This window comes from Diabrotica undecimpunctata, chromosome 5 (genome assembly GCF_040954645.1).
Source record: "Diabrotica undecimpunctata isolate CICGRU chromosome 5, icDiaUnde3, whole genome shotgun sequence".
Classification (NCBI taxonomy): Eukaryota; Metazoa; Arthropoda; class Insecta; order Coleoptera; family Chrysomelidae; genus Diabrotica; species Diabrotica undecimpunctata.
This window is the reverse complement of record NC_092807.1, coordinates 140,456,905-140,471,878: the sequence shown is the minus strand read 5'-3', so window position 1 is coordinate 140,471,878 and position 14,974 is coordinate 140,456,905. Positions and strand designations below refer to the sequence as shown.

The 14,974-nt window shown below is 31.6% G+C and overlaps 1 protein-coding gene across 6 annotated transcripts in view; it reads right to left on the bottom strand.

Annotated features, from left to right (window-relative positions):
* bbc (choline/ethanolaminephosphotransferase 1 bbc) overlaps positions 1–14,784 on the bottom strand; it is a 100,944-nt gene extending 86,160 nt beyond the window's left edge. For 4 of the 6 annotated variants that reach the window (XM_072532837.1, XM_072532841.1, XM_072532840.1 and 1 more), the window contains exons 1-3: positions 14,381–14,784; positions 10,730–10,970; positions 899–1,057 (exon numbers count right to left, since the gene is read on the bottom strand). In XM_072532837.1, coding sequence (XP_072388938.1) covers positions 899–1,057; positions 10,730–10,970; positions 14,381–14,592 — 612 coding nt within the window. In that variant the 5' untranslated portion in view covers positions 14,593–14,784. The remainder of the gene's footprint in view (positions 1–898; positions 1,058–10,729; positions 10,971–14,380) is intronic. The other 2 variants (XM_072532839.1, XM_072532842.1) reach the window with 1 other exon arrangement.
* Positions 14,785–14,974: the final 190 nt, after the last annotated feature.

Genomic DNA, 14,974 nt, shown 5'->3' with positions numbered 1-14,974 from the left:
AAAAAAAAACGAAATAAAATTTTTGTTCAAAAATTAATTACTATTAATTGAATTAAAAATATTTGCGACCACTTTTTGACTTTCAACCTATTATCAATGCATAATGTACTATAGAAACTTATATAATTCAAAATAATTACCCGGACGAAATGGAGACAAACAAGACAAAAACAGATCTAAAAACGATAATTAATATTTTTTGTTAAAAAATTGGTTTTTCGTTAAAGAGAGAAATTTATAGCCATACTATCTATCTTTATAAAAAGCATAAATTTTGAAAAAGAGTATAGTAATCTGTCAAATTTTGAAATATCCCTGAAGTTATTCTAATATAACAGGATAGCCCATTACACTGGTTTCGAAAGATTGCGTAAACGTAACATAAAGTATAGCTTTTATATGTAAGTTCTACAGAGTCGAGTATATTTTAAAAATGCTTTATATTATATAGGGTGCTCCAGAAATAGATGACAATACGAACATTTATTTTATAAATTAATATTTAATTTAAATATAAAACCAGAGTTTTAATGTTTTAAGACATTCTACAGGATATATTAGTTGAATAGTTTATCAAAATATTTAGTTTGGCACCTAATTCTCAATCATGAAAAAATCCTTATATTTGGGCAAACTAATTGTCTCGATCAATAAATTTTGAGTTCATCAGTTCTATATTTATCAAATGTAAGTTTATACTATCATCAACTTTCTAGAATATTCTGGTTTAACTAGCAGTATTTATAAATTGTAACCGTAAGCTGTAGAACTTTTATTACTTCTAAAAATAATACGTTTTGTCAAATTCGCGCAATACTCCTAAACCGCGCCAACCTGTAAGAATAGCTAAAACAAAAATGTGTATATTTGTATTAAAAAAAAATAAAAAATCACATACCTTTGTAGACCACACGGTCGGGCCAAATATCGAGGATATTAAGAGGATACCTATTATGGTGAATTGTGCTTCAGTGACATCTACTTTTCCAAACCGTAACGTTCCAGAGACGTACGTTTGCCAATGAGCACAATAAAAGAGTGTCATAGCACAAAAACACTGAAAGAAAAATAGATTAATTAAAATAATGCGCAAATATTGTCACTCTTTTGCAGTTTCATTGCCATTTGTTTATCAAAAAATAATACTCAAGCAGTAGGTTAAATCAACTTGATTGGCGAAAATTTAATTTAATTTATAGTGGGCAAGCTATATTTTAATTATTTTTCAGACACTTTCAATAAAATATATTAATTAATAAACAGACATAATTTATTATACAGGGTATTTGGTAACGAATGGGCCATAGCTTAACCTTAGATTCCTGAGGTTAAAATAGTTCGATTTAAGCTAACCTACCTTAGTACGAAGGATGATAACAAATGAAATACAGGCGTAGAATAACACGAAATTTGGTAAGTGGGTTTACATACTCTTTGAATCAAAATTTTTATTCTCTTAATATTTTTACTTAAAAAAGATATACTACATCCATCTCGTTAAATTCAACCGTTTTCATATATAAGCCAAACAAATCGTAGAATCCAAAATAGGATTTATGAACATTCCATTTCTGTTCGCAATTCCGATTCAATTTCAGCTCTAGATCAACACCACCTTCATACAGGTCACAAAATTGATTTTGAAAACTCCAAAACTATAGCCCCCCATCCGCTCCTATAAACCAATCCAAGAAGTCATAGAAATTGAAAAAAAAGCCAAATTATCTCAGTAAAAGAGATGACGAGATACGGTTACCTTCGAAATGGAGGCCTCTCATAAAGCAAATATGGTCTGTTCCACTCGCCAATCAAAATCCTACTGTCAGAAATGTTCGCGCCAATCCTCACGCTAACCACCACGCCAACCTCCACCCAAACCACATCACCATCGACGGTATCAATGAACCGTTCTCTGTTCCCAGTAGTTTCTGCGGTTTCCCAATCTCATTGCACAACAATACCTGATCCTAGGTGAGGACACAGCCACAGCTATCCTCCACGCGTTTAAACCGAACAAAACAAAAAGGCCAATAATCTGAAAAGGACCGTTTTTCCCAATGGAACCTGCACTTAATGGCAGTCCAACCGGCGTCCAAGGTAGGAAATCCTTCTGACACTTCTGCTTTACAGCCTCCACTTTGTCCCGGAGAACGGCAACATGCAGATTCACGTTCATCCAACAAAAATACCACCCTTGAGTAGTGTAGTAAATGTCTTTGGGCTCAGGAGACAGAAATCGGAAGCCCTAAAAATATCGAAAGCTCGGCGCAATGATAATTAACGCGGTTCAACCCGGAAGACTGTTTAGATTAATATTAATTCTTGTAATAGTATTAATCTTATATAGCTCTAGGTTTAATATATATATATATATATATATATATATATATATATATATATATATATATCCTCTAAAATAACAGCTGAACTGGTAGATGAAAAAGGGGGGTTGAGGTTAATTGGGTATACAGCTGATTAAAAGCCAAGTGTACTCTGTTTAACAATTCATTATATTTCGCCAATTTTCATTGGCATCATCAGATGAGAGCTACAATTATTTAAAACATGGTAAAATAAAATTTAATAATAGTTTGTTGTTTATATACTTACTTAATTGAGGTTAATGGCAGTGCGATTTATTTTAATACCATCAAGTAAATTTTTTTTTTTTTTGTTGGAATAATGTTGATTGTAGTTGATGTTGATTACAAATTAAAATATAGGAAATAAATACAATTCAAATTACGTTGGAATTATCGGGTAAAGTGGTCTCTAATAAAAATCTTTCTTTTTTCTAAGATACTCAATATTTCGATATTTATTTGATAGCTTCCTCAGGAGTAAACTGAAACAATTTGAACAGCAATCGTTACAGCAATACGATAAAAAATTAAAATTACTTCAAATGTAAAAATAAAAATAACACTGAAGGAACCGTTAAAAGAATGATATTTCTTTGATGAATTATTAAGGTTAGTTATTTAGGTGAATGTTGGCTATTTTGAATATTTATAAATTTTGTTCAATACATTACAATATATGTTACTTAACTGTCCAGTGTCCGTTTTATAATTTACAGTGTTTTTATTTTTGTTAATGTAATAAATCTCAAGAAATAATCTACCTTTGTAGTTATCAGTCTGTGCCAAAATGTAAGCTTTGTTATAGTCTAGCATGACCAGTGTTTTCATAGTGCTCAACTACTGCGCAAGTATTTGTTCCCAAGCGGTAATCACTTTTATGTTGTGTGATGCCAAATAAATGTGTGATTTTATGTCAAATAAATAGCGAAGTATTGAGTATCTTAGAAAAAAGAAAGATTGTTATTAGAGACCACTTTACCCGATAATTCCAACGTATTTATAAATTATTTTTTGAATCGAAATAATTACTTCTAATATATATATATATATATATATATATATATATATATATATATATATATATATATATTAGAGAGAGGCGTACCCTTTGCCTCCATGGAACATATGAACATATTAATTTTTGTCTGAATAAAAATCTTTTTCTTCCAGAGTCTGCTTCCACTGCTCAATGATATTTAAATCTGAACTACGAACGGATCAAACAAATCACGTGATTTGAATATCGTCAAGATACTCAGTAACCAGTAACTCAGATACCAACCAGTGTATGGTCGTGCAATATCATGCATAAATGTTGAGTTGTCTCCAAGAAAATCATGAACGGTACAACATGAACTTCTAGAACCTCTGTCAGGTATCTATGAGCAGTCTTTGTTCTAATTTGTTGCCAATATTTCCTACCAAGACCAGATCATCAGTATATACTAAGCACCAGCGAATCTTACCATATAGTTTCTCTCTTATGTGATCCAACCCTAAAGAGAACAAATAAGAACCAAGCAATGAGCCCCAACACAAATCTGCTCTCACATGAAATTTATTAGTCTCTCCTATACCTGTCTTGACACCAATTATTGTTACTACATCCATACATTTGTCTCAGAGTCTTGACATACCGGAAATTACTTTCTTGTTAAGTGTCCACTACAGAGAGTCTCCAGGTGATCTGTCATACGCTTCCTCAAGTTTAATAGTTACAATAATATGAACTTTCGTGATTCATTAATCTTGAGTATTTTAAAAGGTCCTGTGTGGGGCACTTAACAGGCAAGAAATTCGTGCTGAGTACATGAAGAATGTGAGACATATTTATTTACTCATTGCTTATGAGATGAATGCTCCCCCGATACCCGATATAAAAAATATTAAAAATATGTCTTCTTTAATGTTATCTACAACCGCCATCAATTCCTGTCTTCATTCATTTAGTCAACTTTCCACAACTTTTTTCGTGTTTTTTTGGTTTATTTAAGTAAAATATTGTACTGTCTTGAACTTTTTCTATCAATAGTTTTTCGTAACTTATTTGTATTTCCCATTAATGATAGCTAAACAACATCCAAGAATAAGATTTTATCCTTTTCCTGTATTTTTGTTATTAAATATTAAAATAATAACAATAGTAATGTTGTTCAGTAATTATTCATAAGTTTAAATATAGAATACCGTATGACTGATAAAAAGAAGATCAGGCCACATTGTGGATATAAGTATAAAAAAACATTTAATCTGTACGGAATAGTCGAACTACTTGTCAAGGTCAATTACTTGAAACGTTATTAAAATTGATTTTTAAAGCATAGGAAAATATCATTATAAAGATATTAAAAAAAAATAAAAATATAACCATGTGTACTCACGTACGTGTAATTGTTATATTTTAAGAAACTACAGATAACTATAGCTGCGAAGTATTAATTTTAAGGATATAATACAATATTTTTATCATTAATACAAAAAATGTTTTTATTCTAAAGAGTTGCCAGAAAGACACTGAAAACACTGCAAATAATTGCAATACCACTTGTAAAATCTTGTATACCATTTTTCTAAATAAAAACGTTGCACGTCACAATTTATATAAAGTGACGTCACTTATATTTAAAATTTCCATAACATCAACCTTAGAATACAAATGTTCCTAACACAGCTAATAATACGAAACCCATTCGGAACTTTAGAATTGGGAATAGAATAGAACTGGGAATTTTAGAATTATGATGATTAAATAACCAAAAACTTTTGTTATTATTAATAATATAAATTTTTTGAAATAACTCTAAGTCTAATATTCCACAAAATAATAATTTTAATTAAATAGATTACACAATTGTTTAAAGTGTTGCCGCTTTTTTAGAGTAAGAATTTTGTTTATGTTTTGATTTCTTATACAATTTGATCATATATTATATATTAATAAATTGTATTTATAAATATATATTAAATTTAGATTAATAGCTTTAAAAACTAATTTTTGTTGTGTATTGTGATTGTGCTATGCCAAAACAACTAAATAGTCTGTAGAAAGCTGATAAGCTTTCATATAAGATAGATTATTTTGAACAAGAAATAATGGCCGGACGTTTTTACTATTAATGTTCTAAAAGAGGTAAGTTTAAAATTTAGAATATATAATTTTATATTAAAATGTTTTCTTATGTATTTCAGTGTGTTGCAGTAGTCTTAAAACTAAGTGTATTTACTGTTAGTATAACAGTTTGACAAATAGTTGACATTTTAAAAATTTTAATGAAAAATTCTATATAATGGTCGCGGGCAGCGTGGTGCAAGAGAGTGCAGTTACACCCCCCTATCAGGTCCATAGAAAAAATTACATATTTTTACCTGACTGAACCAGCGGGAGGGTAATGCTTTTCAAGTGTATGTATATTTGTGTGTGTATGTTTGTACGTATATACAGGGAGAGTTTTTAGTGCGATATCGGTCGATAATTCCATTATGGTATATATAGTATATATATATATATATATATATATATATATATATATATATATATATATATATATATATATATATTAGAATATCCAAAAAAAAATTAGAAAAAATGTAGGCAATGATATTTTCCATACTTGCAAAATATGTGGAATTCTAGACGGTGATTAAAAACTCCGTGGTAGAGCAAACATATAATTTTTTAAATGGGACACCCTATATATTTTTTTCAAATTTGTATTCTTCTCATAATTCTTGTTCTTACAGAATTGAGTTTTGCATTACTATACAGTGTAATTAACAAGTTTTAGCCATTTTTATTTCGAAATCCCTATGAAATCAACACCATGTATATAAAGAAGTAATCCATAGACAATTATTTATTTTATATAATAAAGTAAACAATATATTGTAGTTTTTAAATTAATTTTAATAGAAATCATTGACAAAAATTTTTATACAGGATGGACTACAAAACAAAATTACGATTTTCTCATTTTTTTTAATGGATCGCCCTGTATTTTATGTAAGATAGGTAGAACGGGTAGAATTTTCGAGATATTAAAGGACCGTAATTAGTCACATTACATCGCTCCCTTCTTTCAGGCTTTTCGACCCGAACAGTACCTAAATAGACCAGGTCGGTGGATCTTGACCATCATAAGGACACAATGGACGACCTTCGACTTACTTCGTTGCGTTAGTTGCATCCTATATACAAGATCGTTTATTCTCTTAGTAACCAGGTACGGTCCCTCCCAGGGCCGGTGCAAATTGTGACTTAGATCTTTCCTTCTGGTTGGTTGGTAGAGCCAAACTACATTCCTTAAAGCTAACGGGAGTGGATTTCTGATCGAACCTAACCTTCATTCGGTCAAGGTTGAGTTGAAGCTTATTTCTGGCGAAATCGTGGACCTTAACCAGTCGATCTATTAGGCCACTGATTGATCTCTTGCTCCGCCTCTACATCTACTAGATTGTCATGTAGGAGATCGATGGGAAGCTTCATCTCTCGACCAGTCAATAACATTGCTGAACTGTAACCAGTTACTTTATGTTGGGAGCTTCGGTAGGCTAGCAGAAACAGAGGCACCAGTTTGTCCCAGTCTCTCTGGTTTCATGTACAAACAGGGACAGCGAGTTGTTGATGGTCCGGTTATGTCTTTCTACTATGGACTGAGGATGAAGCGGTGTCGTTCTGGTCTTCTTAATTCTCAGCAAAGATATCATGGTCTTCCAAACTTCCGATTCGAAGTTGCGTCCCTGAGCAGAATGAAGCAGAAGTGGAACTCCATGTCGGGAAACGACATTCTCAAGCAGGGCCTCACCAACTGTGATGCTTCTTGGTTGAGTTGAGTTGCAACTACTTCTGGTCATTCGGAAAAATAGTCCATAGCACCCATCAAATATTTCTTTCCTGATGTTACTGGAAATTTCAAAATCATAGGTCTGTAGTTTCTCCAGTCATCGAGCTATCTGGCCCTCATCATCATCATCATCAGTGGCGTTACAGCTCTTTATGATCCAAAGCCTTCTTCCGAACAATCGTCCATTCGCCCCTATCTCTGGCAACTCTTCTCCATGCTCTAATTCCGATAGACTTCAAATCATTTTCTAGGTTGTCTTGGTACCTAACCTGGCCCTCAAATCTCTTGAAATTAAGGTGGCATTGCAAGGCGTAATTATCGGATCTTATGAAAAATTTTCTGCCATAGAGGAACGAATGGTATTGTTCTACTGCTTTAACGACCGCCAATAAGTCCTTTCTGGTAACAGAGTACTTTCTTTTTGCTTTTCCCAGAGTTTTACTGAAGTATCAAAAACGGGTTCCCGATAAATAACATTCGTTACGCCGACAAGAAATAAAATGCCGTACCGAACAAGCAAGACAAGCTTTTATCAAATTTAAACCGCTACTATCTAACCGCAATCTTTCCTTCAATCTTCGCTACAGGATGGTTAAATGCTATGTATGGTTCATATTGTAATACGGCATGGAAACATGGACGTTAAGAGTACCTCCCATTAATAAGTTGGAGGTCTTCGAAATGTGGACGTTGCGAAGAATGTTCCGCATACCATGAATAGATAGGGTGAGAAACGAGGAAGTCTTAAGAAAGACAAATACTGAGAGAGAACTACTCAATTTGATCAAGGTACGAAAAATTGTATACCTCGACCATATTCTGAGACGAAAAAAATACGCAATCCTTCAACTAATCATCCAGGGAAAGATTGAAGGCAAGAGCGGAGTAGGTCGCAAACAAATGTCGTTTCTAAATGTCGGAACATAAAGAACTGGACAGGCATAAATAACACTGGCGATCTTTTACATGCCGCAAAAGACAGACGTCTGGCCTTAAGATAATTCGCCAAGGCACTATAGGTGCACGGCACTATAAGAAGAAGAAGATCCTGTTCTTTCGGATATGCCAGGATTGGAGCCGTCGTCAATTTATGTTTAAGTGTGGTGAAGTTTGACAATATTTCCAAAATCTTTCACAAAGCGACGATAGTAACTTCAAAGGCCAAGGAAGCTTCGGACATCGTGTTTGTTTGTGGGCCATTCTTGTACTGCTTTTATTTTTTCCGGGTCTGTTGCAACTCCTGAGGATGAAATTACATGTCCAAGGAAAATAACTTTTTCTTGAAAGAGCTCGCAGTTCTTGGCATTTACTTAACGATATATACTATAACGATATTATATCCTCTCCCAGTGCTTTAGTTATTTTTATTTTGTTCAGTGCGTTCCTTATTTCATCGTTTGCTATGAATTTTCTAACTTTTCTGTTAGTTGCTCATCATGGTTTTGTTGAATTCTGTATAATTCTGTATAGAAATCTTCTACTAGACTTAGTAATAATTCATCTCTGTTGGTGATCATAGTTCCATCTTTATCCTTTAATTTCATTATTTCTCTTTTGCCATTTGTCAATGTTCTATTTAGAACTTTGAGGCTCTTATTATTTTCAATCGTTTGTTAGATTTGTTCACTTTTATTCTTTCGTTTGTCCATCCTAATAGATATTTGTATTTTTTACTTATCTTTCTAATTTCATGATGTTATTTGCTCCTATTACTTTGCATTTTTCTTTTTTCTTACATTAATGCTTGTGTTTGGGGACTTATTCTTTCGTTATATTATTTCTTTTAGCAGTTTATCTTCTGACGACATGCGGACATTAATGCACGAAATACCAGATTCTTGAGCTATTATGTAGTACCTACTTGAAGTATGTTCGAAATTAACATGACCTAAAACTACTACTTGATGAAGTTGAATCAATAATTTCGCTGTTCTTGCACACTTCTTATGAAAAAAATATGTAAATAACTTCAATGTATTCTACGATACAATAGACCCTTTGAACGGATTAAAAAAAATTATTTTAAGCATAGATTTCGTATCGCGGGCTACGGACGGAGCGGTGGATCGCGCGCATGTATGAAAACAAATAAATGCGACTGAAACGAAAAAATGAAACGATAAAGTGTAACGATCGCGCGACCATATACTGCATGTAGTAGTAAACGCAGTCCCATGCGCATTTCTTAATAAAATAGAATAAAATAAAAATAGAATTAAATCAAATCCAATAAAATAAAATAAATTATATCAAAAACCATCGCTTCATGCATGGACGATAAGAAAGCTATGTTTCCGCTCCTCGGTCACTCCAAGTGTGCCACATCCCGTTTTTTTGGTGTTAAACGCTACCAACAACAGTTCAAATAACTAAACTTTTTGCAAAATTCTTTCAACATAGTTTTTGATATAATGGACAATAATTGTCATCAGCAAAAAGTGGCCGTTACTTCTAGGACTAAAGAGGTGCAAAATTTTTAATAAATTGTTACTTTTTCACAAGAACAAAGTTAATATGAAAAGAAAAATCATCAATAGCACAATTCTCCAGCAAAATACCTGTCTAGTGATGTGCCCACACATGGTCTATACCCTATTTGAAATTAAGGGTTTGTGGTACTGGAAGGGAGGGGGTTGACAAATGGCAGATGTCTATATTGTTAAAAGATGACCCCTTTGGAATAAAAATCGACATGTTTCAGCGTTTTCACAAAATCTAATGAATATTGCCAAATACTATGGTAGTTTTTTTTGAGTGTCCAACCCTGTATATGAACCACTTAAGCATTTTTTAAGTTGTTCTACTACACATCATTACATATTTTTAACGATCAACTAAACTGTGACTATGTTATCAATAATAAATTAAACATCAATTTAAAATGGCTTTTTAATTATTTAGAACAATGAAAAGATAAAAAACCTACAAATTCAAGTAATGACAAACAACAAAAAGAAAAAAATTAACATACTAAAAGTGCATGTATACTCATACTTTAAAAGTGATAGTAAATATACTTCATAAATCATAAATTTGTGTTATTACATCTAATATATCCGACACAATAGGCAGACCAACCAAAAAGTCTAGTGGGAAAATCCCTACATGAAGCCGTCCATTTGGCACATGATCGCAGCCAATGGAGACAGCAAGACAACAATATTTAGAGTACCAACATGCCCTGACAAGGGCTCAAGGAATGAGGAGAAGATTTAGAAGTCTAAGATATGACAGATATAACTTTTCAAATTATTTTCAGTATTCAATTCATGCTGTTTTTTAAGTTACTTGAATCAATAGATTTTTTTCTGAAATAACCATTAAGTTTTTTACAACAAAGCTTATCAATTATTTGGATCTGGCATGACTAAAAATTATTTAATAAATCACATTAAAGAAATAATAAGCATGGTTTGGTAAATAATAAACATCAATCAAAATGTAGAAATTCATTAATCAAATCAAAGTATGTTCATTAAAATGTTACCTATAATAAATACACAGAAACATTAAACAAAGTCTTACCTGAAAGAACATCCAACCTGGATAATATCCTAACTGAACTGCTGTACATGCAGAAAGAGCAACAAATACTGTAGAAATTGAGTCACATCCATGGTCAAAAAGTTCACCAAGTGGATTTGAAGAATTTGTTCTTCTGGCTTGTTTTCCATCTATGGCATCTAAACTCTGATAAATAAATAGTCCTAGAGCACACAAGGCACAAACCCATCTAGGAGCTTCAGCTTTGGCATCAGGTGAATACCTGTAACAATATAAAATAGACCAATCTAAAACATTTATTACACCATCATTACAATTACCTAACTACAGATTGGTACCTAATATGTACTACGAAAATTACAAATATTCAGAAGAATCAAACTGAAAGGTCAGATAGATAATATTCACCATGAACTAGCAAATCAAATGGTCTGGAATAATGAATACCTAAGATATATACTTGAAATTGTAATTAGTGGGGGTCAAAGGAAAAAAGAAAGAAATAATAAACTGAAAAATTAAAACTGAAATAAAAAACAATCTATTTTAAAAGTCTAAACTGTCCACTGCTGAACTTGAGTCTTCCTAAGTTTTGGCCACTCCTCTCTATGTTGTGTCCTTTTTATCCAGTTTCCAGCAATTCCTTTAACTACAATGGATCACATAGAACAGCTATTCCTTATTTGCAAGCATGGTTCAGAACAATTTATAGTAGGAGTATATATTCCACCTGGCTCTTCAGCAGTCTTATATGAAGATTTGTGTGTATCTTTTGAAGATGTTTGTGATGTTTATTTGTCCATCAAGGATGACATTTTACAGATGTCATATCCAGTAAACAGTAATGCCTCGATTCTTGACCGATGTTTTGCTTATTTTAATATGTTACAAATGTGTCAGGTACCCAACAACAGCAATTAATTAGCAATAAAATATGCCACCAAAATGGGACCTGAACCCCTTTGTCTTGCCGAGATGTAGCTATGGCTATGCTAGCTTTACCTTTAAGTTATCATACCCACTGTTTCTCGAGAAACAGTTACAGCAATAAATTTTTTCTTTCGGTTTTAAATTAGCAATAAATTATAGTATTGGTTTGAATTTGGGCTTATAAAATGGATATGCTAACTTTACAGACATTCAGAATCTGTATGTTGCATCTGTGATCTTCAGTCTAACTCCAAAAATTTTTGGAAATACATAAACTGCAAAAGATCATCTGTTAATTTTCCATATGGTATGTATTATGAGAATGAAACTTCTAGTAACAGCATTGAAACCATGAATCTCTTTAACAAATAAAAATTTTTTTCAACAGTATATTCAAGTGAAATAGTGAGTCCAGTTTCATCACTCTGAAATATGGTAATTTAATAATGTGCCCTAAATTAACTTTATCAGAGGTATTTGATAAAGTTTTCCCTCTTCCAGTAAAATATACTTTAGATCCTGATAAAATACCCAATATTTTATTGAAGCGATGTGCTTATTAAAGCCTCTTTGGAGATCTTTAATGTCATTGTTACAAGGGGTCTTCCCTACTATGTGGAAAGAAAGTTTTATTATGCCTATTTTCAAGTAGGTGGAGAGAAAGAATATAACAAACTATAGAGGGGTTTGTTTGCAATCTTCTCTTGCTAAGGTTTTTGATAGTTTGGTACATTCTCGTTTAACTTGGCCATTTAGGCAGATAATTGTTGATTAGCAGCATGTATTTCAGCAAGGGAAGTTGATTCTTACAAATCTACTTAAATATCAAAGCAAAATTGTTAAGCCCTTTGAGGATCAATATCAAGTAGATGCTATATATATTCTGATTTCTCTAAGATATTTGATAGGATGAACCACATTTTATTATTTAATAAATTAGATACTTAAGGTTTTTCACCCTTGATGATTAAATGGTTCAAGGACTTTTTGAGTGGACATATTCAAAAAGTAAAAAATTGGAAATTACTGCTCTGGTGTTATTGAGATCACTTCTGGTGTGCTACAGGGTGCTCACTGTTCCCCCTTGTTGTTTTGTTTGTTTATTGATGATTTAACAAATCAATTAAAATTACACAGTTAATGTTTGCAGGTGATCTCAAACTCCATAGGAAAGTTATAAAATGTTAGATATTGATTTGATCCAGGATGATTTGATTGCTCTATAGTTGTGGTGTTTAGAAAATCATTTACAGCTAAATGCTCAAAAATGCCATAAAATAACTTTTCATAAAATTAAGAAACCAATTGACTCCTTATGCTATATTGGTGGTAAGTAGTATAATTTTCAGGTATAATGATTCATGATTCAGGATTTGATTAGTTGTCTTCAATTCATTGAACACATTAATACAATATCAGTGAAAGCAGCGAAGATGTTGGGATTTATCACCTGAAATTCAAAAAGGCTATCATGTCTAACAGTTAAAGTGTTATATTGTGCATTGGTAAGATCTCTCTTAGAGTATTCTTCAGTTGTGTGGTCTCCCAATTACTTAAGAGGTACATAAAAAGTTGATTGAGAAGAATCAGCACAGATTTCTTTGTTTCTACCCATATAGATTTAATATACCTAGACAGGCACATGATTACCAAGAAATTTTAAGGCAGTTGAAGTTGTCTACTCTAGAATCTCAAAGATTAATGTATGATGCATGCTTTATACTTAAACTAATTCTAAACTAAACTCAAGGTCAATTTAGTCTTTTACTTGTTAATATGTGTGTACCTTCTAGGCACCTTCTCTAGAAATACAAATATATTCGACACTACAGTTCACAATACACATTATGGTAAAAATGTAGCAATGGACAAAACAGTGCACTACCTCAATACAAATCCATGCATTGGCATCTTTATATCATATAGCAAACTGAAAGAAACAGTATGTGATATCAAAAAGTACGTAAATTTATTTATTATTATTATGTTATTTTGTTAATTATCAAATTGGGTCATCAATCAGTCAATTGGGTTGTTAATTATCAAAAACAAAAAGAATTTTATATTACTCAAACAAGAAGAAGTATTTGTAGTTATTTGCTGCAAGCAGAAAGTATCAGAGACCAAATATCACTAAATCAAAATCTGAAGAAATCTGAACAATCTAGAAAATGAGGTATAAATATTGAATGGGACAATTTGAGAACATCTATTACAGAAGCAAATAAATTAATGAGAAAACTTGAGAATATGTATTAAAGAAGCAATGCTTCTGTACATATTATATGTAATGTGTATCATTCACTGTACACAGATATGTAACCAGAGTTTAACATCTAATTTGAACAACTAAGTCTAGAATTTGAATTAGGGATCTAAGCAATACTTTTCTGTGATAGGGATTGAACCCATATATTTTGTCACTAAAAGTGAATACTCTCACTTCTTAGCTATCTAGGTCTTGTCTTAATCAGGGGATATTTTTAAATCGTTCTACAATGTATTGGAATGTCTTCTATAATGTTATTGTGTATCATAAATTACTTTCTTAGAAACACTTAATTACAATATTTATAAAAAGTTGGCTATGACTTTTTGTTCCATATGACAACTTAACAGTCATGTGCTAAATTTTATTTAAAATTTAGAGATTTGCAATATTTATTTTATTTTATAATGTTAAATAAATAGGAATGCATATAAACAGGAGAAAGTCAAAATATGTCCCACTACTCCACTTACCATATCAATAATAAAGATGTAAATATGTTGACACACAGCCCTAGGACAGTTATTAAATTAGGTGCTAACCATATGGGCACTTTTAACACCAACCAACACCAATAGGGCTGTAATAATTTGTCTAAAAAACTAACACTTTGGCAAGAATACTTGTGTTCTCCTAACTTTTTCAACTGTACATCCGATAAAAGTTTTTGCTTGTACAACTTCATTTTTACACTGAACTATTAATATTAATTATAAAAGTTTGTTCAAAATTGTTATTTTAACTCAAGACTATTAACAAACACATGAGTTAGACATAAAAAACTTAAATTTAAATTAAAGTTGCAGTGCGTTTTCTAAAGCAAATTTTAGCATTGCACAGCATGACAGTAAATTTGTGATTTGGATCTGTCGTGAACCAATGTTGCCAAAACAAAATAATTAAAAATTTTAAAAACTGGTAACTGATGAAAATAAATTTTTATGTGCACAGTTTGTAAAATATTAGAAAAGTTTTTCATTTGTTCAGCTACTATAATAATCAATTACATAATAAATAAAATTTTATTTTTTATATAGTATAATACACTATTTTTATAGAATGTTAAT